Source organism: Salvelinus alpinus, chromosome 6 (genome assembly GCF_045679555.1).
Source record: "Salvelinus alpinus chromosome 6, SLU_Salpinus.1, whole genome shotgun sequence".
In the NCBI taxonomy this organism is placed as follows: domain Eukaryota; kingdom Metazoa; phylum Chordata; class Actinopteri; order Salmoniformes; family Salmonidae; genus Salvelinus; species Salvelinus alpinus.
Genome location: NC_092091.1, coordinates 68,060,533 through 68,088,396, shown reverse-complemented (window position 1 = coordinate 68,088,396; position 27,864 = coordinate 68,060,533). Strand labels below are relative to the sequence as shown.

The window sequence follows — 27,864 nt, the reverse complement described above, 5'->3', positions numbered from 1 at the left end:
AGGGAACAGTCTATGACTAGGATGGCTGGAGTCTTTAACGATTTTTAGGGCCTTCCTCTGGTATAGAGGCCCCAGTGATGTACTGGGCTGTACGCACTACCCTCTGTAGTGCCTTGCGGTCGGAGGCCAAGCAGTTGCCGTACCAGGCAGTGATGCAACCAGTCAGGATGCTCTCGATGATGCAGCTGTAGAACCTTTTGAGGATCTGAGGACCCATGCAAATCTTTTTAGTTTCCTGAGGGGGAATAGGCTTTGTTGTGCCCTCTTCACGACTGTCTTGGTGTGTTTAGACCATTCTAGTTTGTTGGTGATGTGGATACCAAGGAACATGAAGCTCTCAACCTGCTCCACTACAGCCCCGTCGATGAGAATGGGGGCGTGCTCGGTCTTCCTTTTCCTGTAATCCACAATCATCTCCTTAGTCTTGGTTACGTTGCGGGATAGGTTGTTATTCTGGCACCACCTCCCTATAGGCTGTCTCATCGTTGTCAATGATCATGCCTAGCACTGTTGTGTCATCTGCAAACTTAATGATGGTGTTGGAGTCGTGCCTGGCCACGCAGTCGTGGGTGAACAGGGAGCACAGGAGGGGACTGAGCACGCACCCCAGAGGGGCTCCAATGTTGAGAATTAGCGTGGCAGATGTGTTGCTACCTACCCTCACCACCTGGGGGCGACCCGTCAGGAAGTCCAGGATCCAGTTGCAGAGGGAGGTGTTTAGTCCCAGGATCCTTAGCTTAGTGATGAGCTTTTAGGGTACTATGGTGTTGAACGCTGAGCTGTAGTCAATGAATATCATTCTCACATAGGTTTTCCTTTTGTCCAGGTGCGAAAGGGCAGTGTGGAGTGCAATAGAGATTGCATCATCTGTGGATCTGTTTGGGCGGTATGCAAATTGGAGTGGGTCTAGGGTTTCTGGGATAATGGTGTTGATGTGAGCCATTACCAGCCTTTCAAAGCACTTCATGGCTACGGACGTGAGTGCTACGGGTCGGTAGTCATTTAGGCAGGTTGCCTTTGTGTTCTTGGGCACAGGGACTATGTTGGTCTGCTTGAAACATGTTGGTATTACAGACTCAATCAGGGACATGTTGAATATGTCAGTGAAGACACCTGCCAGTTGGTCAGCACATGCCCGGGGCACACGTCCTGGTAATCCGTCTGGCCCCGTGGCCTTGTGAATATTGACCTGTTTAAAGGTCTTACTCACGTTGGCTACAGAGAGCGTGGTCACACAGTCGTCCGTAACAGCTGATGTTCTCATGCATGCTTCAGTGTTGCATGCCTCAAAGCGAGCATAGAAGTGATTTAGCTCATCTGGTAGGCTCGTGTCACTGGGCAGCTTGCAGCTGTGCTTCCCTTTGTAGTCTGTACTAATTTGCAAGCCCTGAAAACATAAGACGAGCGTTGGAGCCGGTGTAGTAAGATTCAATCTTAGCCCTGTATTGGCGCTTTGCCTGTTTGATGGTTCGTCGCAGGGCATAGCAGGATTTATTATAAGCTTCCATGTTAGAATCCCGCACCTTGAAAGTGGCAGCACTACCCTTTAGCTCATTGCAAATGTTGCCTGTAATCCATGGCTTCTGGTTGGGGTAAGTACGTACAGTCACTGTGGGGACAACGTCCTCGATGCACTTATTGATAAAGCCAGTGACTGATGTGGTGTACTCCTCAATGCAATCGGAAGAGTCCCGGAACATGTTCCAGTCTGTGATAGCATCTGCTTCATCTGACCACTTTTTTAGACCGAGTCACTGGTGCTTCCTGCTTTCATTTTTGCTTGTAAGCAGGAATCAGGAGGATAGAATTGTGGTCAGAACGCATCTCTGTGTGTGGAGTACAGGTGATCTAGAATTCTTTTCCCTCTGGTTGCGCATTTAACATGTTAGGTAAAACTGATTTAAGTTTCCCTGCATTAAAGTCTCCGGCCACTAGGAGCGCCGCCTCTGGGTGAGCGGTTTCCTGTTTGCTTATTTCCTTATACAGCTGACTGAGTGCGGTCTTAGCGCCAGCATCGGTCTATAGTGGTAAATAAACAGCCACGAAAAGTATAGATGAAAACTCTTGGTAAATAGTGTGGTCTACAGTTTATCATAAAATACTCTACTTCAGGCGAGCAAAATCTAGAGATTTCCTTAGATTTCGTGCACCAGCTGTTGTTTACAAATATGCACAGACCGCCCCCCTCGTCTTACCGGAGTGTGCTGTTCTATCTAGCCTGTTCAGAGTATATCCTGCTAGCTGAAGTTACAGTTTTTGATGTCCCGTTAGTAGGATATTCGTGATCGTACCTTGTCTAATTTATTGTCCAATGATTGTACGTTGGCGAGTAATATTGACGGTAACGGCCGCTTTCCCACTCGCCTTATGCGGATCCTTACGAGGCACCCATCCCTGTGTCCTCTGTACCTGCGTCTCTTTCTCTTGCCAATAATGGGGATGTTGGCCTTGTCAGGTGTTAGCAGTATATCCCGTGCGTCCTGCTTGTTGAAGAAAGAATCTTTGTCTAATCCGAGGTGAGAGATCAATGTCCTGACATCCAGAAGCTCTTTTTTGCCGTAAGATACGGTGGCAGAAACATTATGTACAAAATAAGTTACAAATAATGCGACAAAAAACACATAATAGTACAATTGGTTAGGCGCAGGTAAAACTGCAGCCATTTCTTCCGCTGCCGTTTAGCGCTACAGTCTAGTCCCCTGTGGCTCAGTTGGTAGAGCATGGCGCAAGCAACGCCAGGGTTGTGGGTTCGATTCCCGCGGGGGACCAATTTGAAAATGTATGCGCTCACTACTGTAAGTCGCTCTGGATAAGAGCGTCTGCTAAAATGAAGCCCAACTGTCTAGGCTATGTGTAGGATAATAACAGAATGCTACTTGTGGCAAGATGATACTTCTAATACAGATGTGGTGCTCTGGTTACGACAGGGTCCATGGGATACTGACCAATTTTTGAGGACACAATCAAAACCATTTTTCAAACCCACAGTCTTCAAAAGCTTGTAATAATAACTGCTTTCAATGGCCTCACTTCAAGGAGGGCTTGGTGTCTAGACTAGCCATTTTGAAATGAAGAATCATAACTTTGCAAGTGACTAATCAAGCACTTTCCATTTGTATAGGTTTGCAGTGTGTGTGTGTGTGTGTGTGTGTGTGTGTGTGCTTGGCTTGCATTGTATACTCAATATCGCTTGTGTCTTCATGCAGACACTATACTAAACACAGACGTTTCAGAGAAGCAAGAGTGTCGGGTCCACTATCATTACCCATAGAGGCCGTCTGGAGCCTGTATTAAAAACGTGGGACAGAGTGAAAAGTCATTTTAATGTCATAGATATCAGCTGGAATGCGGTTTAAACCAATCGGCATTCAGGATTAGACCCACTCGTTGTATAATAAACAAAAAAAAGTACTGTACGTTTGCAAAGGTCACGCACGCCTCTCTAAAGCACATTTAATATACTTCATGGTCCAATTTAAGCTTCACACTGAAGAAGGCTGCAAAGCCGAAACATCTGTGTACGCTATGCCCGATGCAGAGAAAAGAATTCAAGCAATCTAAAAGGAAGTAAGCTTTATGAGACATCTTTTGGACCCATTGCACCTTTTGTTTGTCAACTTAAGCCTCACCAAGAAGAGCAAAGTCATTCTGGAGAGCGTGGTCTCAAAAGGTCACCTTTGACTCTGAAATCAAAGCTAGGCTTTTAAAGAGCAGGAGCACGTAGCTTCCTCGTACACCCCTTGGAGAGAGAGAGGATTTAAGGCACACACACACTGTTGAAGGCTGCTGGTGCAGGTCATTGGTATCGACAGGAGGAACCGTTTGCATTCCGCCTGGCTTCCCTCTCAAGGTCTGGAAAGTCGCCGGGATTAGATTCTGAGTAATCATTCGATTCGGAGGAAGGCTTCCCACTAAGATTTGACCCGATTGGAATGAGCAGCGTCACTGATTACACAATTACAGATAGATACATAGAGAGAGAGACACAGAGACAGACAGAGAGCGACAGAGAGAGACAGAGCGACAGAGAGAGAGAGAGAGCGAGAGAGAGAGAGAGAGAGACAGAGAGAGAGAGAGAGCGACAGAGAGAGAGAGCGACAGAGAGAGAGAGCGACAGAGAGAGAGAGAGAGCGACAGAGAGAGAGAGAGAACGACAGAGAGAGAGAGAGAGCGTCAGAGAGAGAGAGAGCGTCAGAGAGAGAGAGAGCGTCAGAAAGAGAGAGCAAGAGAGAGCGAGAGAGAGAGAGACAGATAGAGAGAGAGTGACAGAGACAGAAAAAATTAAGAGAAACAGAAAGACAAGAAAAAAGGAATGTATCATTTCATAGTCATTTTTTTGACAAAATATGACTTTGATGTCTACGGTGACACCATACGTAAGGGACTGTATCACAAAGCCTGCAGTGCTGCAAAAAGGCACCCAGGTGCAGACAAACCACAAGTTCAAACACTTCAAAACCACTTGTTTGTACAGCTGTCCCGACACTGAGTGTACAAAACATTAGGAACACTTAATATTGAGTTGCACTCCATTTTGCTCTCAGAACAGACTCAATTCGTCGGGTTATGGACTCTACAAGGTGTTGAAAGGGTTCCACAGGGATGCTGGCCCATGTTGACTCCAATGCTTCCCACAAGTGTGTCAAGTTGGCTGGATGTCCTTTTGGTGGTGGACCATTCTTGATACAGACAGGAAACTGAGCGTGAAAAATGCCTACTACCATACCCCGTTCAAAGGCACTTAAATCTTGTCTTGCCCAACGACACACATACACAATCCATATCTCATTTGTCTCAAGGCTTAAAAATCCTTCAATAATGGATCATAGATTTCACCTGGATTCACATGGAAAGAGCAGGTGTTCTTAATGTTTTGTTCACTCAGTGTATATTTAAGCAATAAGGCCTGAGGAGGTGTGGTATATGGCCAATATACCATGGCTAAGGGCTGTTCTTAAGCCCGACGCAACGTGGAGTGCCTGGATACTGCCCTTAGTCGTGGTATATTTGCCATATACAACAAACCCCCGAGGTTCCTTATTGCTATTATAAACTGGTTACCAATGTAATTATAACAGTAAAAATAAATGTTTCGTCATACCCGTGGTATACAGTTGGATATACCACGCCTGTCAGCCAATCAGCATTGAGGGCTCGAACCACCCAGTTTATAATATTGCCTAACCAACAAGTACACATTATGCACACACAAACAAAACAAACAAACCAAAATTCCAGGGGGCATTAATTCAACTTTACGACTCATGTAATCATAGAAACACTTGCCCTCTCATTCTCTCCTCCGCCACGAGGCTGCCCTCTCCGTCTATCTTCTGCCAGCTAAGACCTTTTCAAACCACTGTCATCCAAATGTTAAGGCCTTATTCATGCCAAAACGTCAGACACATTTTAGATAGTTAAAGTGACTTAGAGAGACAGAACGCTGAGTTGAACTCCCTTCAACCAGAGGGCTCATCACAACTGCACTGCAGCAATGTGCTTTCCTCTCCCCGAGTGTGTGTGTGGCTCATAACTATCTCTGCACTGTGTCAATATGACCTTGGCGCTAAAGGGTATTTCCAACACTTTTCAACTTCATTTTCATTATCTCCAGCTCAACACCAGTGTAAAAACGGTGCATTTCTACATTTTGTAGGGGAAAAGTTAAAAAGTTCTACCCGATGACATCCCAAATAATTTCAATGAGATTGGCAGTGATGCCCACTGGCCAGAAACGTTGCTGTTTTTCTTACTTTTAAATCGCACCTCGTGATGTCACAGAGAAGCATTTTTAGGAGTTTTCTCTTTTTAACCACAGATCATAGAAACGCAGCGTTTTCACATGTAGACACTGGTATGGTGCTGGAGATAATGAATATGAGGTTGAAAAGTGGCGGAGTTGCCCTTTAAGCCAATGGGAGTTGCATGTCAAAGCTGTTACACCATCCGTACACATGACTGACCAAACATTAACAACAGACCTAGTAAGTCATTGTTTGTTTGAAACCTTTTAAAACAGTAGCTTTAAAGGCTATAGTCTTCATGTCAACCTCTGTTTCCCACAAAGTTAGCAGCATCAGCCCTGGTCGAAGCCATATAATAGAATTACTAGACCTGCCATCCCCATTCATCAGTACGCGTGGTCTGATGGGGCTTTTACCATTCTACTAATTATATTTCTATGTTTAAAGCATATGCAGAAGTATAATCAACAACGTGGGATGCCAAACATGGCTCCGATGCTTTCCTCTACCACTTCCTCTGTCCGTGTGGAGATCAGAGTCAAGGGGCCAATGTGCCTAGCAAACGAACGAATCAAAATACCATTATGCACTTTGTCAACGTGGTCTAGATGATTCAACAACCAGGTGCGAGATCAAGGGAGGCTGTGGAGGGAAGAGCGGAGCTAAGAGGAACAGGGACGGGCTGAAATCAAGAGCCAGGAGGTGGTTGTGGTGGTGGAGCAGCTCGGGTGAGCTGCATGTCATGCAGCCTACAGCTCTGATATCAGACACTGTTGGGCTGGACGGGGGCTCAGTGTCAACACTCTCTCTCCCTGATAGGACGGGGGCTCAATGTCAACACTCTCTCTCCCTGATAGGATGGGGGCTCAATGTCAACACTCTCTCTCCCTGATAGGACGGGGGCTCAGTGTCAACACTCTCTCTCCCTGATAGGATGGGGGCTCAATGTCAACACTCTCTCTCCCTGATAGGATGGGGGCTCAATGTCAACACTCTCTCTCCCTGATAGGACGGGGGCTCAGTGTCAACACTCTCTCTCCCTGATAGGACGGGGGCTCAGTGTCAACACTCTCTCTCCCTGATAGGATGGGGGCTCAGTGTCAACACTCTCTCTCCCTGATAGGGAGCTGAGGTGTCGACACTCTCTGTCCCCTGATCAAGGGGGCTGAGGTCTGACACTTTATCTGCCTGATAAGGGGGCTCAGTGTCAACACTCTATTCTGCCTGATGAGCGGGGGCTCAGTGTGGACAGCTCTCTGTCCTGATCAGGATGAGGGAGCTGAATGTGACAGCTCTCTCTCCCTGAATCAGCGGGGGCTCAGTGTCAACACTCTCTCTCCCTGATGGGGTGGGGGCTCAATGTGGACACTTTTCTCCCTGATAGGATGGGGGCTCAATGTGGACACTTCTCTCCCTGATAGGACAGGAGCTCAGTGTCAACACTCTCTCTCCCTGATAGGACGGGGGCTCAGTGTCAACACTCTCTCTCCCTGACGGGCGGGGGGCTCAGTGTCAACACTCTCTCTCCCTGATAGGACGGGGGCTGCAGGTGACTCCCTCCTCCCTGATAGACGGGCCCAGTGTCATCCTCTCCTGATAGGACGGGGGCGAGCGGCGCCCTCCGTGATCGGACGGGGGCTCAGTGTCAACGCTCTCTTCCTGATAGGACGGGGGCTCAGTGTCAACACTCTCTCTCCCTGATAGGATGGGGGCTCAGTGTCAACACTCTCTCTCCCTGATACCTTCACCAGTTTAGGGGTGAGTGAGGAGGTGGATCAGGGACTGAGGCTCCACGACAGAACCTCTTTCTCTATTAAATGACTTAGCTCTTTATGGGCTTTAGTCAGAAACAGATTCAAGTGGATAAAGGCAGGATATTATACATGACCCCCCCCCTTTCCTTCCTGGGTGTGGGGATGTATCGGGAGAGGAGTGGAGAATGCAGGTCTCCCGTCGTCTCCTCTACAGAGTGATGGAATGATGGAGGGCCACAATCTCTTCCAAAGCGGAGAAGAAAGAAAGAGACCCCAATGGCATCGAGACATCCTCATTTGATCCCTCCTTCATGTTGTCCTCATTATAACCCACTCATCAAATAGACCAGGACTTGGCCCAGGTGGGTCCCCCTACATTCTAAACCCCTTTTGTCCCATGTCTACCGAGATTTATACCATGGCATTGTTGAATACTTGTTTCTAATTGGCTTGAAGGGCATTCCAGAGCGTGCATTATTTCCCTATAACCCACAGTATATTTGCATGTTAGAATTCAATGGCTATAGTTAATTTTTCAATTCAAGTCGAATTGAAAACATTATTGGCATTGTTGAATTCGATTTTCATAATAGCAAGCTTGGACTGATGGTTTGGTAAACTAATCTAGCAAGTCTGTTTGGTTACCAAGGCAACTACTGTCGCGAACAAGTAAACTTGCTAGCTACATACTTTTTGGACATACACCTATGTCTTTTTGGCTCACTATATAAAACTCTCCATTTTCTTATTTCTTCACTCTATATGAAACCTATTACCTTACTCAATATGCGTGTTGAGTTTCTGGGCACTACTAGAATGTTCCGGATTATCCAGAATGTTCTTTTTAAACAACTTTTGAAAAGCCCAGATTATTTATGAACGGTAATTAAAGCAGGATTTCAGCCCAAGTGTGTGTGTGTGAATGTATGTGTGTGTGTGTGTCAGCCTGAAAGCGATTCATTTTATCTGGCATGGACATATTTGGTGCCTTGGTGGATCTCTGGTCTAGGTCATTATTTTCATATTCAATCCATGGGCCTCCTAGCCTTGAGGGAATCTTCTAGATTATGCAGTGAAACAGCACAGACGTGCATTTTGGGTAATGATGGGAGAAATGTGGAGACCATATGTGCATTTCAAAACAAATGTAATGCTGTGTGTGTGTATGTGTATATGCGCTTGCATGTGTATATCTAAATGTGTGTGTGTGTGTGTGTGTGTGTGTGTGTGTGTGTGTGTGTGTGTGTGTGTGTGTGTGTGTGTGTGTGTGTGTGTGTGTGTGTGTGTGTGTGTGTCTGACTTCCAAACCCATTCCTGCAGCATTAAACATACTTTATTGGACAATTCCACACACAGGAAGTAACAGGCAGCTTCATAGTCAAAATAGTCCTCCCCATGTGCAAACGACAGATAAACGTCTTCCCAATAGCCACCCTGCCACCGCTCTGTCCTACAGTGTTATAAACACTACACACACTATCCACTGGTGACAAATAGATCAAATTAACCAGAAAGGAATAAATAAAGGCATTTCATCTGGTATTGTACAACTGTAATTATTCCCTTTCCTTCCATTATTCCTAACTAAATGTTTGTTTGTGTGTTGTCTCTTTTTGCTAATGACTGTAGAGGACAGAAGCCCCAATCTGTGTTCAACACTGCTGGTGTGTCATATCATTTGACAGAGAGAGAGAGAGAGGGAGGAAAGGAGGGGGGGAAGGGAAGAGAAGGAGAGGGGGAGTGAGAGAGCAGGGGAGAGATAGGAGGGAGAGAGAGAGAGAGAAAGAGAGGGAGGGGGGACAGAGAGATGGAGAGAAAGAAAGAGAGCAAAGGGACTCCCACAAGGGTTGTCAGAATATATACACTACCGTTCAAAAGTTTGGGGTCACTTAGAAATGTCCTTGTTTTTTTAAAGAAAATCACATTTCTTTGTCTATTTAAAATAACATGAAATTGATCAGAAATACAGTGTAGACATTGTTAATGTTGTAAATGACTATTGTAGCTGGAAACGGCAGAGTTATCTACATAGGCGTACAGAGGCCCATTATCAGCAACTATCACTCCGGTGTTCCAATGACACGTTGTGTTAACTAATCCAAGTTTATCATTTTAAAAGGCTAATTGATCATTAGAAAACCATTTTGCAATTATGTTAGCACAGCTGAAAACTGTTGTGCTGATTAAAGAAGCAATAAAACTGGCCTTCTTTAGACAATTGAGTATTTGGAACATCAGCATTTGTGGGTTCGATTACAGGCTCAAAATGGCCAGAAACAAAGAACTTTCTTCTGAAACTCGTCAGTCTATTCTTGTTCTGAGAAATGAAGGCGAGAAATGGCCAAGAAACTGAAGATCTCATACAACACTGTGTACTACTCCCTTCACAGAACAGCGCAAATTGGCTCTAACCAGAATAGAAAGAGGAGTGGGAGGCCCCGGTGCACAACTGAGCAAGAGGACAAGTACATTAGAGTGTCTAGTTTGAGAAACAGACACCTCACAAGTCCTCAACTGGCAGCTTCATTAAACAGTACCAGCAAAACACCAGTCTCAACGTCAACAGTGAAGAGGTGACTCCGGGATGCTGGCCTTCTAGGCAGAGTTGCGAAGAAAAAGCCATATCTCAGACTGGCCAATAAAAAGAAAAGATTAAGATGGGTAAAAAACTCAGCAAAAAAAGGAACATCCCTTTTTCAGAACCCTGTCGTTCAAAAAGAATTTCTAAAAATCCAAATAACTTCACAGATCTTCATTGTAAAGGGTTTAAACACCGTTTCCCATGCTTGTTCAATGAACCATAAACAATTAATGAACATGGAACGGTCGTTAAGACACTAACAGCTTACAGACGGTAGGCAATTAAGGTCACAGTTCTGAAAACTTAGGACACTAATGAGGCCTTTCTACTGACTGAATAACACCAAAAGAAAGATGCCTAGTGTCCCTGCTCATCTGTGTGAACGTGCCTTAGGCATGCTGCAAGGAGGCATGAGGACTGCAAATGTGGCCAGGGCAATACATTGCAATGTCCGTACTGTGAGACGCCTAAGACAGCGCTACAGGGAGACAGGACGGACAGCTGATCGTCCTCGCAGTGGCAGACCACGTGTAACAACACCTGCACAGGATTGGTACATCTTAACATCACACCTGCGGGACAGGTACAGGATGGCAACAACAACTGCCCGAGTTACACTAGGAACGCACAATCCCTCCATCAGTGCTCAGACTGTCCGCAATAGGCTGAGAAAGGCTGGACCGAGGGTTTGTAGGCCTGTTGTAAGGCAGGTCCTGACCAGACATTACCGGCAACAACGTCAGCTTTTAAGCTTGGAGCTGTATTTCAGCAGATCAGTTCATCTTCAGCCTTCTCTACCCTGTTCAGATAAACCAGCTTCCAGTCAGAGGGGGGATAGTAAGGCATGGGCATCTGGGGATAAGCCTGGCCGATGTGACAGATGATGGTGAATGGTGCTGGGACAGGGAACTGGTGAGATGATAGTGAATGGTGCTGGGACAGGGAACTGGTGAGATTATAGTGAATGGTGCTGGGTCAGTGAACTGGTGAGATGATAGTGAATGGTGCTGGGTCAGTGAACTGGTGAGATGATAGTGAATGGTGCTGGGTCAGTGAACTGGTGAGATGATAGTGAATGGTGCTGGGTCAGTGAACTGGTGAGATGATAGTGAATGGTGCTGGGTCAGTGAACTGGTGAGATGATAGTGAATGGTGCTGGGTCAGTGAACTGGTGAGATGATAGTGAATGGTGCTGGGTCAGTGAACTGGTGAGATGATAGTGAATGGTGCTGGGTCAGTGAACTGGTGAGATGATAGTGAATGGTGCTGGGACAGTGAACTGGTGAGATGATAGTGAATGGTGCTGGGACAGTGAACTGGTGAGATGATGGTGAATGGTGCTGGGACAGTGAACTGGTGAGATGATAGTGAATGGTGCTGGGACAGTGAACTGGTGAGATGATAGTGAATGGTGCTGGGTCAGTGAACTGGTGAGATGATAGTGAATGGTGCTGGGACAGTGAACTGGTGAGATGATAGTGAATGGTGCTGGGACAGTGAACTGGTGAGATGATAGTGAATGGTGCTGGGTTAGTGAACTGGTGAGATGATAGTGAATGGTGCTGGGACAGTGAACTGGTGAGATGATAGTGAATGGTGCTGGGTCAGTGAACTGGTGAGATGATAGTGAATGGTGCTGGGACAGTGAACTGGTGAGATGATAGTGAATGGTGCTGGGACAGTGAACTGGTGAGATGATAGTGAATGGTGCTGGGACAGTGAACTGGTGAGATGATAGTGAATGGTGCTGGGACAGTGAACTGGTGAGATGATAGTGAATGGTGCTGGGTCAGTGAACTGGTGAGATGATAGTGAATGGTGCTGGGACAGTGAACTGGTGAGATGATAGTGAATGGTGCTGGGACAGTGAACTGGTGAGATGATAGTGAATGGTGCTGGGACAGTGAACTGGTGAGATGATAGTGAATGGTGCTGGGTCAGTGAACTGGTGAGATGATAGTGAATGGTGCTGGGTCAGTGAACTGGTGAGATGATAGTGAATGGTGCTGGGTCAGTGAACTGGTGAGATGATAGTGGTGTTATTAATGGAGGAATAGACTGGTGGGTGTTATCCAATAGGATTGTATGAATAAGACAGGCAGTCAAGACATGGAGGGAGGCATTGGCCTGTGATAATGTAGCCTAGCCTCACTAGAGATTCCTCTCTGAACACACACACACACGCATGCAAGCACACACACTATCATTTCCCATCACCATCAAATTTAAAAACGCTAAACTGGGTCACAGGGTGCCATCCCCTCTTAGAGAGAGAGAGAGAGAGAGAGAAAGAGAAAGAGAAAGAGAAAGAGAAAGAGAAAGAAAGAGAGAGTGAGAGAGAGAAGATAGAGAGGGTGTGTGAGAGTGAGAGTGTGAGTCACAGCCATGTTAAATATGTCCAAGACTTCCTGTAATGCAGCTGCGGGTAAGGTGTAAAGACACGAGGCCAGTTTCCCGGACACCGATTAAACCTAGTCCTTGACTGAAAACCATGTTCAATGGACAATTTCCAGTGTTTTGTCTGCACAGAGTTTACAGTGTTGCATTGAGAGCTACATTAGCACACAGTTCTGCACTGGAAACACAACAGAAAGTGCATTTTGTCCAGGACCTTCTACTTTTAAACTCGGACAATACAGAGATGCTTGTTCTAGGTCCCAAGAAACAAAGAGATCTTCTGTTGGATCTGACAATTCATCTTGATGGTTGTACAGTCGTCTCAAATAAAACTGTGAAGGACCTCGGCGTTACTCTGGACCCTGATCTCTCTTTTGACGAACATATCAAGACTGTTTCAAGGACAGCTTTTTTCCATCTACGTAACATTGCAAAAATCTGAAACTTTCTGTCCAAAATGATGCAGAAAAATTAATCCATGCTTTTGTTACTTCTAGGTTAGACTACTGCAAAGCTCTACTTTCCGGCTACCCTGATAAAGCACTAAATAAACTTCAGTTAGTGCTGAATACGGCTGCTAGAATCCTGACTAGAACCACATTTTTTTATCATATTACTCCAGTGCTAGCCTCCCTACACTGGCTTCCTGTTAAGGCAAGGGCTGATTTCAAGGTTTTACTGCTAACCTACAAAGCATTACATGGGCTTGCTCCTACCTATCTTTCCGATTTGGTCCTGCCGTACATACCTACACGTATGCTACGGTCACAAGACGCAGGCCTCCTAATTGTCCCTAGAATTTCTAAGCAAACAGCTGGAGGCAGGGCTTTCTCCTATAGAGCTCCATTTTTATGGAATGGTCTGCCTACCCATGTGAGAGACGCAGACTCGGTCTCAACCTTTAAGTCTTTACTGAAGACTCATCTCTTCAGTAGGTCATATGATTGAGTGTAGTCTGGCCCAGGAGTGTGAAGGTGAACGGAAAGGCTCTGGAGCAACGAACCGCCCTTGCTGTCTCTGCCTGGCCGGTTCCCCTCTCTCCACTGGGATTCTCTGCCTCTAACCCTATTACAGGGGCTGAGTCACTGGCTTACTGGTGCCCTTCCATGCCGTCCCTAGGAGGGGTGTGTCACTTGAGTGGGTTGAGTCACTGACGTGATATTCCTGTCTGGGTTGGCACACCCCTTGGGTTGTGCCGTGGCGGAGATCTTTGTGGGCTATACTCGGCCTTGTCTCAGGATGGTAAGTTTGTGGTTGAAGGTATTCCTCTAGTGGTGTGGGGGCTGTGCTTTGGCAAAGTGGGTGGGGTTATATCCTGCCTGTTTGGCCCTGTCCGGGGGTATCATCGGATGGGGCCACAGTGTCTCCTGACCCCTCCTGTCTCAGCCTCCAGTATTTATGCTGCAGTAGTTTATGTGTCGGGGGGCTAGGGTCAGTCTGTTTTATCTGGAGTACTTCTCCTGTCTTATCCGGTGTCCTGTGTGAATTTAAGTATGCTCTCTCTAATTCTCTCTTTCTTTCTCTCTCTCTCTCGGAGGACCTGAGCCCTAGGACCATGCCTCAGGACTACCTGGCATGATGGCTCCTTGCTGTCCCCAGTCCACCTGGCCGTGCTGCTGCTCTAGCTTCAACTGTTCTGCCTGCGGCTATGACCTGTTCACCGGACGTGCTACCTGTCCCAGAACCTGCTGTTTTCAACTCTCTAGAGACAGCAGGAGCGGTAGAGATACTCTGAATGATCGGCTATGAAAAGCCAACTGACATTTACTCCTGAGGTGCTGACCTGTTGCACCCTCGACAACTACTGTGATTATTATTTGACCATGCTGGTCATTTATGAACATTTGAACATCTTGGCCATGTCCTGTTATAATGTCCACCCGGCACAGCCAGAAGAGGATTGGCCACCCCTCATAGCCTGGTTCCTCTCTAGGTTTCTTCCTAGGTTTTGGCCTTTCTAGGGAGTTTTTCCTAGCCACCGTGCTTCTACACCTGCATTGTTTGCTGTTTGGGGTTTTAGGCTGGGTTTCTGTACAGCACTTTGTGACATCGGCTGATGTAAAAAGGGCTATATAAATACATTTGATTTGATTGGATTAGTGTCCTGACAGTTAATGGGCAAACCGAATGGTCTGGCAGGATTTGAAGTAGCTTCCTGTTGTCTATTTGGTAAGTTGGAATGTGAATTCAAACCTTTCAAACATTTTGTTTTGGTTGTTGGAGACGGAGAATAGGACGTTATTAGCATATTAGCGCTTTCAGTTTTAAATTTATGCAAAACACACTGCTGTGAATTGTTAGTGTGTGTGTGTGTGTGTGTGTGTGTGTGTGTGTGTGTGTGTGTGTGTTTTGACAGGGGTGAACACTAGGCTTCCTCTCTGAAACGGTGATAACTTCTCCCCTGTGTACACAACCAGGGATACATTATTGAAAGGGCCTGGGTTGGGTTGCACCGTCTTTGTTGCTGTTTACATCCTGTTTCCGTTGCTATTTTCGAGTCCCCATCTCGACTCGACTAGCCTACATCAGGCCTTTACAGGAAGCTGACCGTAACAAGGTTAAAAATGGCCCTCGCTTTTGAAACAACAATAACTATGACCAAAGTTCTACAAACTATCAACACAGGAAGTGCATTACAAATCGCCTCTTTAGAAACAACTTAAAAAGAGAAGATCCAACCAAACACTGCTATGGACAGCATACATGAACTATAGCAGGCAACTGAACACACGAGCCAGGAGAAGTCTGATATCGAACGTCATCTAATCTAAACGGCCGTTTAGACCAAAGCACGGTTCCTGGAAGCCCCTGAAGAGTAATGCCGGTGGTTGAACCATCACCATCATACACAGCAGCCTGACCCTATGGTAACACACAGACAGGAAGTGATTAAGTACAATGCTACAACGTGTTATGGGTCAAAGGTCATACGACTTCCGCCTTCCAGCCTGGCACTAACAACCAATTAAGTGGTCTGGGAAGGGGGAAGAAATCACCATACATCAAAATGCCATAAGCGCTTCAGTGTGTGTGTGTGTGTGTGTGTGTGTGTGTGTGTGTGTGTGTGTGTGTGTGTGTGTGTGTGTGTGTGTCACAGGGGTTGTCAATGGCGACAGAAGGAATCAAATCATTTGTAAGGGGAGCCTGTCAAAAAGGCTGTTGTTGTTGTGTGGAGACAAGGACAAGAGGGAGGTGTGGCAGAGCATGGCTTTAGGTGAGAAAAGAATGGGGACACAGATGCATGCACTGGCAGTCAAACACACTCAAACTCACATAGTCAAACTAACTGCGTGCTAGAAAGTTTGGATCGAATAAAAACCTCACCGAGCTCAAGTTAGTCGTCGCAAAAGACGAGCATGTCAACAAGAATGTATTTTGTGACGACTTTTGACCTCCATTTGGTCCACAAGTACTTCCTGTATCGTGTGACTCCGTTAATCACCGAATCAGTTTGACTTTCTTTACAAGCCATCTACTCCTTTCTAGTCCTTTAGGAAAACAGAATTCATCAAGGTTTCTATACACTGCTATGCTTTTAAAGAATGGGTGAAATATGGCTTCTATAGAACCTGGTCGAGTCGAACTCGACCGTTTGAATGGAAAGATGTTTTCATTTCACTCAAAGCTATAGACTGCATTTCTCTTCAAACAGAAGTATATGGCTTTCTCATGTTCACCACAGCTAGAACAATGCAAATCCATTCAGTCCAGAACTAAGGAGTTTTTGCTGTGTTCGCCCTGGCCAGGACACTAAATCCACCAACCCATCCCTCTAAAGCATGGGTGTCAAACTCTGGCCCGCGGGCCAAATTTGGCCCGCGGGGTAATTATATTTGGCCCGCGAGACAATACCAAATTACTACTAGCGCATTCACCGCTAATACTACGAATCCCATAATGCTCTGCTGTTGTTTTCGCGCGCCAATCAGGACAGGACCCAGAAATGCCCTCTCTAGTCATAGCAACATAGACGCTACAACTGTCAGCGCGCTATCCCTTCCCAAAAATGGCGAAAAGAAAGGCAGAAAACAGGAGCTTTCTGGACAAGTGGGAGGCAGAATGTCTGTTTACATATGTAAAAGACAAACCTGTTTGTCTTGTTTGTGGAGTCAACGTGGCTGTAAGTAAGGAGTACAACGACACTATGAAACGAAACACCATGAAAAATACAAGGACCTGTACATGACTCAAAGGAGCCAGAAAGTAGAGGAGATGAAAAGAAGTTTGGTTTCACAACAGAATATGTTCAAAAAGCCACATCACAAAGTGAGGCTGCTGTAAAGGCTAGTTATATAGTGGCAGCAGAGATCGCAAAATCAGCCCGGCCCTTTAATGAGGGAGAGTTCGTGAAAAAGATTAGATCAGTGTGCAATAATTAACGTTTTCTTTGTGCACTTTTTCTTGCTACAAGGCATGGGCTTGAATGGTTGATTGATTTATTATCATTTTATTTGTAAAATTATTAGCCAGTGGAAAAAGTAAAAAAAAGTTTATTTTGGTATTTAAATCAGAAGGCTGCAAATAGAAAAGAGGCATACGATTTTTATTTAAATTTTATTTATTTAATAAATTAATGCCATTGATGTGTTTTTTCATTTGAAATTCGATTTTGCATGTCTCCACTATTAAATTATATATTGTATGGTAATAAGCGATGCTTGTTCCATATTCAATGTTAAAGCAAAACTTGTTTGGGTCCATATTAAAAGGTTAATTTGTTCAATGTTGGCCCGCGACTTTGTTCAGGTTTTACATTTTGGCCCACTGGGTATTTGAGTTTGACACCCCTGCTCTAAAGGGATAAATCCAAAGTGAGAGAGTGTCCCCACTGTATTTACCGTGGTCAAAACCTACAGTTCATCCAGCCCATCCCTTTAAATCATTGTTGTGCTTGTGCACTCAGCACGCTGTATTGTGAGTTGCTCTCGCCATCACATCAGTGGTTTGTGGAGACAGGGAGGAGACAGGGAGGAGACAAGGAGGAGGGAGGAGACAGGGAGGAGACAGGGAGGAGACAGGGAGGAGACAGGGAGGAGACAGGGAGGAGACAGGTCCTCACAAGGCACTGTGTTAATGACCTTCACTGTCAGTGGACCTGACACTGTCAAAAAGCTCCAGAAAAGTGACCCAAATCCAATCTGGATGCTTGTGACAAACATTGTGACAAACATTCCAACAAGCCTGACATTAAAGTCCCTCCATTTGCTGAGGCTGAGAGAGAGAAAGAGAGAAAGAGGTAGAGAGCGAGAGATGAAATGAAGAAGTAATGAGTGTGAAATAAGAAGCCTTAGGATTTGAGAGCCTGAAGTTCAAATTCAATAGCGTAGACTTCTCCTGTCTATAAAAACATGTCCCTTAGGTGGTGAACTTCATAGAAGTGGAAGGGAAAAACAAACTCCCCCGGTCAAACATCAAATACCAATTTCACATATATATTTGCTTAAGGACCCCGTGTAAATCCAGACCTTATTAAGACGAGAACTACGTCAATGTCGAGCTGGTTTCAAACAGCTCTGAGGGGAGAACAACTGTTCTGTCTTCTGAAAGAAAATTTGTCCCGTTTCTCTCAGTAGAGAAAGGTAGTCGTTTTCTATTAGCGAACTGAGCTTCTGCTTGACAATAACCCTCCATACAGCAAACTGTAGACTCCTCTTAACACGCTGTAGAATACATATGCCTGCTGTTCTCTGTTCTCATAGTCGAAACCAGCGCTGTTGTCGATGAGCGGCTTGGAGAGTAGGAGAAAATCTGAATCACTGCCTTGAACCCAACAACAGAGGATGGATCACAAAGACTCATGGCTGCTTTCGCCTTTGAAAATCCCTCCTCAGTGGATGAGCTACCAAACCAAACAGCATATTGGATAACGAGAGAGAGAGCATGAGAGAGAGCATGAGAGAGAGCGAGCCAGAGAGCGAGCGAGAGAGCATGAGAGAGAGAGAGCCAGAGAGCGAGAGAGCGAGAGAGCGAGAGAGCGAGAGAGCGAGAGAGCGAGAGAGCGAGAGAGAGAGAGAGCGAGAGAGCGAGAGAGAGAGAGAGCGAGAGAGCGAGAGAGAGAGAGAGAGAGAGAGAGAGAGAGAGAGAGAGATGCAAATGAGACTATGCGTGTGCAAGAGTAAATTTCCATAGGGAGACATGAGGAAACAAAAATCTGGGCCATCCTATCAGACAACAACATAACACCACCTGACTGGTATAACAAGGCATTAGGTCTCCAGAGGACTACAGTAGCAGCCTTGTATTCCACTGTACAGAATAGACTTTCAGCTGTGGGCCATTCTGCCTAGACCATCAACATTACCACCGCATCCTCAAGGGCGTACATGTTGACCAAATAAAAGGACTTCCTCCTAAAGTTGACCACTGCGAGATCAACCCGGGGATGAAGAAAGTAACACGGATATTTCTAAACTCTTTCAAAAGCTAAAGAGTTGTATTTGAGAGTTTTAAACTTGAGGTGAAATCGCCACAAAGAACATCCCAAAGCCCACACAGATATGCCTCCACCACCGCAGTAGTGTATTATGTGGAGGAGAAATGACAAGTACACCCTCTCCCTCAGCCCTGGGAAGGCCATGCTCTCCACAACAGACATTCCATTTACAGGGTAGTGTAGATGAGCCCCCAGGTGTTGCCCGGTCTCTCGTTCTGTTGGGGATTAGAGGAACCTTCCTAGGCTGTGTGTGTTCTTTCATCCCTCGTTCAGTGCAATTAGAAAATGACACTCCGCAGGGCGTGTGTGTGTGTGCGCTCACGACTCGGTGGGCCAAACACTAAGACAACACATATCTGACAGTCAATGTTCTCCCTCCACTTTACGGGAACACATTGCCACAGAGCACCCTTTTAGCTTGCAAAAAACACCACTATGACATCCTGTCCCTCCTTTCATCAGAATCAGCATTATCAAACGGATCAATCATTGGCTGTAGGCCTTGGCTGGAGGTGTTTGTTAGCAGTACAGTGGACGCGCTCACAAGCTCACACACACATACACACACACACACACATAGAACAGCCAGGTCACTCAAGATCCACTTCGAAATCAGACATCAGTCCAGGTCCCCAGGACGTCGGGAGATGTCTTCAAAATCGGCCACTAGAACGGTGGTGGTGGCTGATGGGCTATCCCAAACCTTAACAATTCGGAATTAATGGCTAAACTTAACCAGCCACAAGGCCCTGCCGATACCAGCGGAGCAACTCAGGCTGTCCAAAACACGTCGAAATTTGACATTTGAAGCAACTTCGAAATTTGACATTTGGACAAACATTGTCAAACGTCGGAATCTGAAGTCAAATTGGTCAAACCGTGAGATCTTGTTTCACAGAAAGACAGACGCATAGAAAGACAGACACACAGACATGCACACACACACACACACGCCAGCTGCATAATCTCCCTCCCTCGTGGCGGCGAGTAGCGCTGTCAATCATACCAGTGACAATTATGGCCAGGGACCCGTGCTCACCTTCTGGAAATGAGAAAGAATAACGGAGCGAGGGAAAAGAACGACGGAAGAGAAAAAGAGAGCGAAAAGGGCAGACAGAACGGCCAAAGAGACTGGGAAATAAACCCATTTTCAGTGAAAAACCCACAGTCTGTCTGATTATACTGAAGTAGCAGTAGCAGCAGCAGTAGCAGTAGCAGCAGTAGTAGCAGCAGTAGCAGGAGCAGTAGCAGTAGCAGCAGCAGTAGCAGTAGTAGTAGCAGCAGTAGCAGCAGTAGGAGCAGTAGGAGCAGCAGTAGAAGGAGCAGTAGCAGCAGCAGTAGCAGCAGCAGTAGCAGCAGCAGCAGAAGGAGCAGTAGCAGCAGCAGTAGAAGGAGCAGTAGCAGCAGCAGCAGCAGTAGCAGCAGCAGTAGAAGGAGCAGTAGCAGCAGTAGAAGGAGCAGTAGCAGCAGCAGTAGCAGCAGCAGCAGCAGTAGCAGCAGCAGTAGAAGGAGCAGTAGCAGCAGCAGCAGCAGAAGGAGCAGTAGCAGCAGCAGTAGCAGCAGCAGTAGCAGCAGCAGTAGCAGCAGCAGTAGCAGCAGCAGTAGAAGGAGCAGTAGCAGCAGCAGTAGCAGCAGCAGTAGCAGTAGCAGTAGCAGTAGCAGCAGCAGTAGCAGCAGTAGAAGGAGCAGTAGCAGTAGCAGCAGTAGCAGCAGCAGTAGAAGGAGCAGTAGTAGAAGGAGCAGTAGCAGTAGTAGCAGCAGCAGCAGCAGCAGTAGCAGCAGCAGTAGCAGCAGCAGCAGCAGCAGCAGTAGCAGCAGTAGCAGCAGCAGTAGAAGGAGCAGTAGCAGCAGCAGTAGCAGCAGTAGTAGCAGGAGCAGCAGCAGTAGCAGCAGCAGTAGCAGCCAAGCCAGGCTTATAATTGCATCTCAGTAGCTAGACTGTTGACTTTCTTTTCTCACCAGCTTTTTTTCATCCCCATGACACACATGCATGTTTGGTATGGGGGTGTTCTGTGCTCTAACAGGTGTCTTTATTCCCAAGGGAACTACCTCTCCGACCTCCCATCATCCTCCAGGTGTTCTCTCTCGCTCTCTCTTTCTTTATCCTTCGTCTCTGACTATTTTCTCTCCGTCAGTCTCTCTCTTTTAACCGCTCTCTCAATCTCTTCGCCCTACCACACCTCTACGCCCACTTCCACATTCTTAATGCAAACTTCTTTCCGTTTCCCTCCACCAGGCCAGAAATGGTAGATCCACCCCCCCACACAGCCAGATAACCTGCCCTCTGATACCATGTAATTGACCAGCTAACAAAAAATGTGCACTGTCTAGCCCTGGGTTGTCTGGCAAATAGGGCAGGCAACTACTTGCATCATTCCAATACCATGGTTGCTAAGGCCCTTGGATTATAACACTATACAGAAAAATACAGACGTTTGAAGGTCCAACAACTGAAGAGTTAGTCTTACTTTAAAGCCTGTGCAGAGAGAAAGAATAAAACTAGCCTCCAAACGTCAGGACAAGAAAACAGACAAGATCAGTTAAAAGGTAAGATCAAGAGATAAAAACAAGTTCTATTGAAGAGTTAGTCTTACTTTAAAGTCCATATATAGAAAATACAGCTACCCACATCTATTCAAAAATATTTGACTTTAACCTCCAACGGTTAGGAGGGAAAAAAACAAGAGTGCAAAGAGACTGCTGCCACAAAGAGATCAGCACTGGCCTTCAACCATCAATTACCAATCAAAGAAAACCATTAAGAGCAGTGCTAAGGCACTCAGGGTCTGAGAGTTGAGAAAGAAAGAAAGAGGTAGAATTGAGAAAGAGGAGAGAGGTAGAATTGAGAAAGAGGAGAGAGGTAGAATTGAGAAAGAGGAGAGAGGTAGAATTGAGAAAGAGGAGAGAGGTAGAATTGAGAAAGAGGAGAGAGGTAGAATTGAGAAAGAGGAGAGAGGTAGAATTGAGAAAGAGGAGAGAGGTAGAATTGAGAAAGAGGAGAGAGGTAGAGTTGAGAAAGAGGAGAGAGGTAGAGTTGAGAAAGAGGAGAGAGGTAGAGTTGAGAAAGAGGAGAGAGGTAGAGTTGAGAAAGAGGAGAGAGGTAGAATTGAGAAAGAGGAGAGAGGTAGAGTTGAGAAAGAGGAGAGAGGTAGAGTTGAGAAAGAGGAGAGAGGTAGAGTTGAGAAAGAGGAGAGAGGTAGAGTTGAGAAAGAGGAGAGAGGTAGAGTTGAGAAAGAGGAGAGGTAGAATTGAGAAAGAGGAGAGAGGTAGAATTGAGAAAGAGGAGAGAGGTAGAATTGAGAAAGAGGAGAGAGGTAGAATTGAGAAAGAGGAGAGAGGTAGAGTTGAGAAAGAGGAGAGAGGTAGAGTTGAGAAAGAGGAGAGAGGAGAGAGGTAGAGTTGAGAAAGAGGAGAGAGGTAGAGTTGAGAAAGAGGAGAGAGGTAGAATTGAGAAAGAGGAGAGGTAGAATTGAGAAAGAGGAGAGAGGTAGAGTTGAGAAAGAGGAGAGAGGTAGAGTTGAGAAAGAGAGGTAGAATTGAGAAAGAGGAGAGAGGTAGAGTTGAGAAAGAGAGAGCAATGTTCACTCACCTTAGATTGAGGGTCAGCTGATCGTCCTTTGACCTTAGCAGGTCGCTAACGGAGAACGTAGCGCTGCCCAGGAAACTGCTCTGTGGACAGAGAACAAAGACAGCAGTCAGGCGTTAGCATGCTAGTTTAGTAGCATACATCAAGTCAGTTAACAGCCAATCATTAGCATGATGATAGCATTCAAGTCATCTTACAGCTAATCAGCATTAGTATTGAAATCCGAATGGACATTTACTGATACTGCTGGCGCCCTATAGGTGCACAGGCGGTAGTGTGCTTTACCCTCAGAGTTTCGGGTTCAAGCCGCACTCTGACTGCCCTGCCTACATTGCTCCAAAATCAACATTTTATTCAAAGCACACCGGAGTAGGCTGCAATATATCAAATACCTTTGCTGTGCCCTTTGGAAGCACAGAAACAGGTGAAATGCTGGAAAGACACATTAGAAAAAAACTATTGCGAACCCACCCAACAGCAAAGTCAATCTCTGCCTTGCTGTAAAGCAAGCCTCTCCAATTCAAAAAGGGACCATCTGCAGTTACTACATCCATTAAACAAATGATATATAGCCATTGATTCTGGAAGAATATAACTTCTAAAAGCCTCATGAGCTTAGTTCAGCTGTTGTACCCCATCAGAACCCAGAATATAAGCATGTCTGACTCTATTCTCTCGTGGACAGGCTACCAAAATATCTCTGGTAGATCTATCATGACAGAATGGGATGAGTGAGATACCGAGCAGCATTAGTTCCGGTGTTTGGGTTTTTCGTCACTTGTTATTTGGACACATTTCGCAGGTGTTAGCATCTTTTAAATCTCGGAAAGGGAGGGGATATTCGGCCCACAGACTTGCCAGTAACTTGCAAAGAGCTCCTCCTTCTGGTTCCGCTCCTCGTTCTAGCATCTCTTCATCTTAACACGTATGGACCCAGAACTTAACTGAGCAGCTGACCAATTACATGAGACTTTAGTTTGTAAAACAAAGTAAACGTAAACCAACACTATTTGAGAGTGGTTACCTTTCTCCAGCCGCATCCCCCAGCTTTTACCGAAACAGGGGTGGGGATCTACTGTGTTATTGTTTCAACATTGCCCCTTTAAAAACACCATTGTTCTAAAACAAGACCAGGCCGAGACTTTCTCCTCCATTCATACAGAGAACATCCCCAGTCAAAGGGGTTTCAGACCAAGCAAGCTCACGGACGCACTGCTGAGGACACCTAGGTGCTGCAGGCTTGATGTGAAAGGGGGGTGTCAGTGCAGAAGAACTGGGTCACGGTGAGTGAGGTACGGAACGAGCCCATCAATAATGGAGAGATATGGACTACACACACGTATGTGCACACACCTCATCCCTTTCTCTCTCACATACACACACACCGTGTCCCGTCTGCCTGACACACACTTCCACACTGTTTGCCTAACAGACACTCACTCTCTTTGTTACATTAGAGCAGGTGGGCACCGAGCTCACCACTCCAAGAGATGCTCTACTACACACACACATAGTCAAAGGCCAACCCCCTCGATAATTCATCCACAATTAATTAACAACTCTATTCTTATGTAGATAATGAGGCTAACTGTGTGTGTATTTTTCACTGTCTCAGATCCTGTGATATTGTGACTCTACTTGTCTGCCACTCACGGCCTTTGTGTTAAACGCTGAACCTTTTCTGCTGAGCCTTTAGTTTAGCATTTAGTCTCAATGCTCTCAATTACAAACAGACTGGAACATGTCAGAGAAAAGTACAGAGAAAATACATCTAAGACATCTGTTCATCTCATAGTTCCACTAAGACATCTGTTCATCTCATAGTTCTACTAAGACATCTGTTCATCTCATAGTTCCACTAAGACATCTGTTCATCTCATAGTTCTACTAAGACATCTGTTCATCTCATAGTTCCACTAAGACATCTGTTCATCTCATAGTTCCACTAAGACATCTGTTCATCTCATAGTTCCACTAAGACATCTGTTCATCTCATAGTTCTACTAAGACATCTGTTCATCTCATAGTTCCACTAAGACATCTGTTCATCTCATAGTTCTACTAAGACATCTGTTCATCTCATAGTTCTACTAAGACATCTGTTCATCTCATAGTTCCACTAAGACATCTGTTCATCTCATAGTTCCACTAAGACATCTGTTCATCTCATAGTTCCACTAAGACATCTGTTCATCTCATAGTTCTACTAAGACATCTGTTCATCTCATAGTTCCACTAAGACATCTGTTCATCTCATAGTTCTACTAAGACATCTGTTCATCTCATAGTTCCGCTAAGACATCTGTACATCTCATAGTTCCGCTAAGACATCTGTTCATCTCATAGTTCCACTAAGACATCTGTTCATCTCATAGTTCTACTAAGACATCTGTTCATCTCATAGTTCTACTAAGACATCTGTTCATCTCATAGTTCCGCTAAGACATCTGTTCATCTCATAGTTCTACTAAGACATCTGTTCATCTCATAGTTCTACTAAGACATCTGTTCATCTCATAGTTCCACTAAGACATCTGTTCATCTCATAGTTCTACTAAGACATCTGTTCATCTCATAGTTCTACTAAGACATCTGTTCATCTCATAGTTCCACTAAGACATCTGTTCATCTCATAGTTCTACTAAGACATCTGTTCATCTCATAGTTCTACTAAGACATCTGTTCATCTCATAGTTCTACTAAGACATCTGTTCATCTCATAGTTCCACTAAGACATCTGTTCATCTCATAGTTCCACTAAGACATCTGTTCATCTCATAGTTCTACTAAGACATCTGTTCATCTCATAGTTCTACTAAGACATCTGTTCATCTCATAGTTCCGCTAAGACATCTGTTCATCTCATAGTTCTACTAAGACATCTGTTCATCTCATAGTTCTACTAAGACATCTGTTCATCTCATAGTTCCACTAAGACATCTGTTCATCTCATAGTTCTACTAAGACATCTGTTCATCTCATAGTTCTACTAAGACATCTGTTCATCTCATAGTTCCACTAAGACATCTGTTCATCTCATAGTTCTACTAAGACATCTGTTCATCTCATAGTTCTACTAAGACATCTGTTCATCTCATAGTTCTACTAAGACATCTGTTCATCTCATAGTCCCACTAAGACATCTGTTCATCTCATAGTTCTACTAAGACATCTGTTCATCTCATAGTTCCACTAAGACATCTGTTCATCTCATAGTTCTACTAAGACATCTGTTCATCTCATAGTTCCACTAAGACATCTGTTCATCTCATAGTTCCGCTAAGACATCTGTTCATCTCATAGTTCTACTAAGACATCTGTTCATCTCATAGTTCTACTAAGACATCTGTTCATCTCATAGTTCCGCTAAGACATCTGTTCATCTCATAGTTCTACTAAGACATCTGTTCATCTCATAGTTCCGCTAAGACATCTGTTCATCTCATAGTTCCACTAAGACATCTGTTCATCTCATAGTTCCACTAAGACATCTGTTCATCTCATAGTTCTACTAAGACATCTGTTCATCTCATAGTTCCACTAAGACATCTGTTCATCTCATAGTTCTGCTAAGACATCTGTTCATCTCATAGTTCTACTAAGACATCTGTTCATCTCATAGTTCTACTAAGACATCTGTTCATCTCATAGTTCCACTAAGACATCTGTTCATCTCATAGTTCCACTAAGACATCTGTTCATCTCATAGTTCTACTAAGACATCTGTTCATCTCATAGTTCCACTAAGACATCTGTTCATCTCATAGTTCTACTAAGACATCTGTTCATCTCATAGTTCTACTAAGACATCTGTTCATCTCATAGTTCCACTAAGACATCTGTTCATCTCATAGTTCCACTAAGACATCTGTTCATCTCATAGTTCCACTAAGACATCTGTTCATCTCATAGTTCCACTAAGACATCTGTTCATCTCATAGTTCCACTAAGACATCTGTTCATCTCATAGTTCTGCTAAGACATCTGTTCATCTCATAGTTCTACTAAGACATCTGTTCATCTCATAGTTCCACTAAGACATCTGTTCATCTCATAGTTCCACTAAGACATCTGTTCATCTCATAGTTCCGCTAAGACATCTGTTCATCTCATAGTTCTGCTAAGACATCTGTTCATCTCATAGTTCTGCTAAGACATCTGTTCATCTCATAGTTCCACTAAGACATCTGTTCATCTCATAGTTCCGCTAAGACATCTGTTCATCTCATAGTTCTGCTAAGACATCTGTTCATCTCATAGTTCTGCTAAGACATCTGTTCATCTCATAGTTCTACTAAGACATCTGTTCATCTCATAGTTCTACTAAGACATCTGTTCATCTCATAGTTCCACTAAGACATCTGTTCATCTCATAGTTCCACTAAGACATCTGTTCATCTCATAGTTCCACTAAGACATCTGTTCATCTCATAGTTCCACTAAGACATCTGTTCATCTCATAGTTCTACTAAGACATCTGTTCATCTCATAGTTCCACTAAGACATCTGTTCATCTCATAGTTCTACTAAGACATCTGTTCATCTCATAGTTCTACTAAGACATCTGTTCATCTCATAGTTCTACTAAGACATCTGTTCATCTCATAGTTCCACTAAGACATCTGTTCATCTCATAGTTCCACTAAGACATCTGTTCATCTCATAGTTCTACTAAGACATCTGTTCATCTCATAGTTCCACTAAGACATCTGTTCATCTCATAGTTCCACTAAGACATCTGTTCATCTCATAGTTCCACTAAGACATCTGTTCATCTCATAGTTCTACTAAGACATCTGTTCATCTCATAGTTCCACTAAGACATCTGTTCATCTCATAGTTCCACTAAGACATCTGTTCATCTCATAGTTCCACTAAGACATCTGTTCATCTCATAGTTCTACTAAGACATCTGTTCATCTCATAGTTCCACTAAGACATCTGTTCATCTCATAGTTCCACTAAGACATCTGTTCATCTCATAGTTCTACTAAGACATCTGTTCATCTCATAGTTCTACTAAGACATCTGTTCATCTCATAGTTCCACTAAGACATCTGTTCATCTCATAGTTCCACTAAGACATCTGTTCATCTCATAGTTCTGCTAAGACATCTGTTCATCTCATAGTTCTGCTAAGACATCTGTTCATCTCATAGTTCTGCTAAGACATCTGTTCATCTCATAGTTCTACTAAGACATCTGTTCATCTCATAGTTCCACTAAGACATCTGTTCATCTCATAGTTCCACTAAGACATCTGTTCATCTCATAGTTCTACTAAGACATCTGTTCATCTCATAGTTCTACTAAGACATCTGTTCATCTCATAGTTCCACTAAGACATCTGTTCATCTCATAGTTCCACT

At 44.8% G+C, this 27,864-nt stretch overlaps 1 protein-coding gene and 1 non-coding gene across 13 annotated transcripts in view; one reads left to right on the top strand and one right to left on the bottom strand.

Annotated features, from left to right (window-relative positions):
- Window positions 1–27,864, bottom strand: part of inpp4b (inositol polyphosphate-4-phosphatase type II B) — a 213,152-nt gene that overhangs the window by 97,349 nt on the left and 87,939 nt on the right. For all 12 annotated transcript variants that reach the window (XR_011675687.1, XR_011675685.1, XR_011675684.1 and 9 more), the window contains one exon: window positions 22,499–22,578. Coding sequence is in view for 6 of the 12 variants with exons in the window: in XM_071407530.1 (XP_071263631.1) it covers window positions 22,499–22,578 (80 nt within the window). In the remaining 6 variants the exon portion in view is untranslated. The remainder of the gene's footprint in view (window positions 1–22,498; window positions 22,579–27,864) is intronic.
- On the top strand, window positions 2,695–2,768 carry trnaa-agc (transfer RNA alanine (anticodon AGC)). Its single transcript has one exon. It is a non-coding gene; the product is annotated as a tRNA-Ala (tRNA).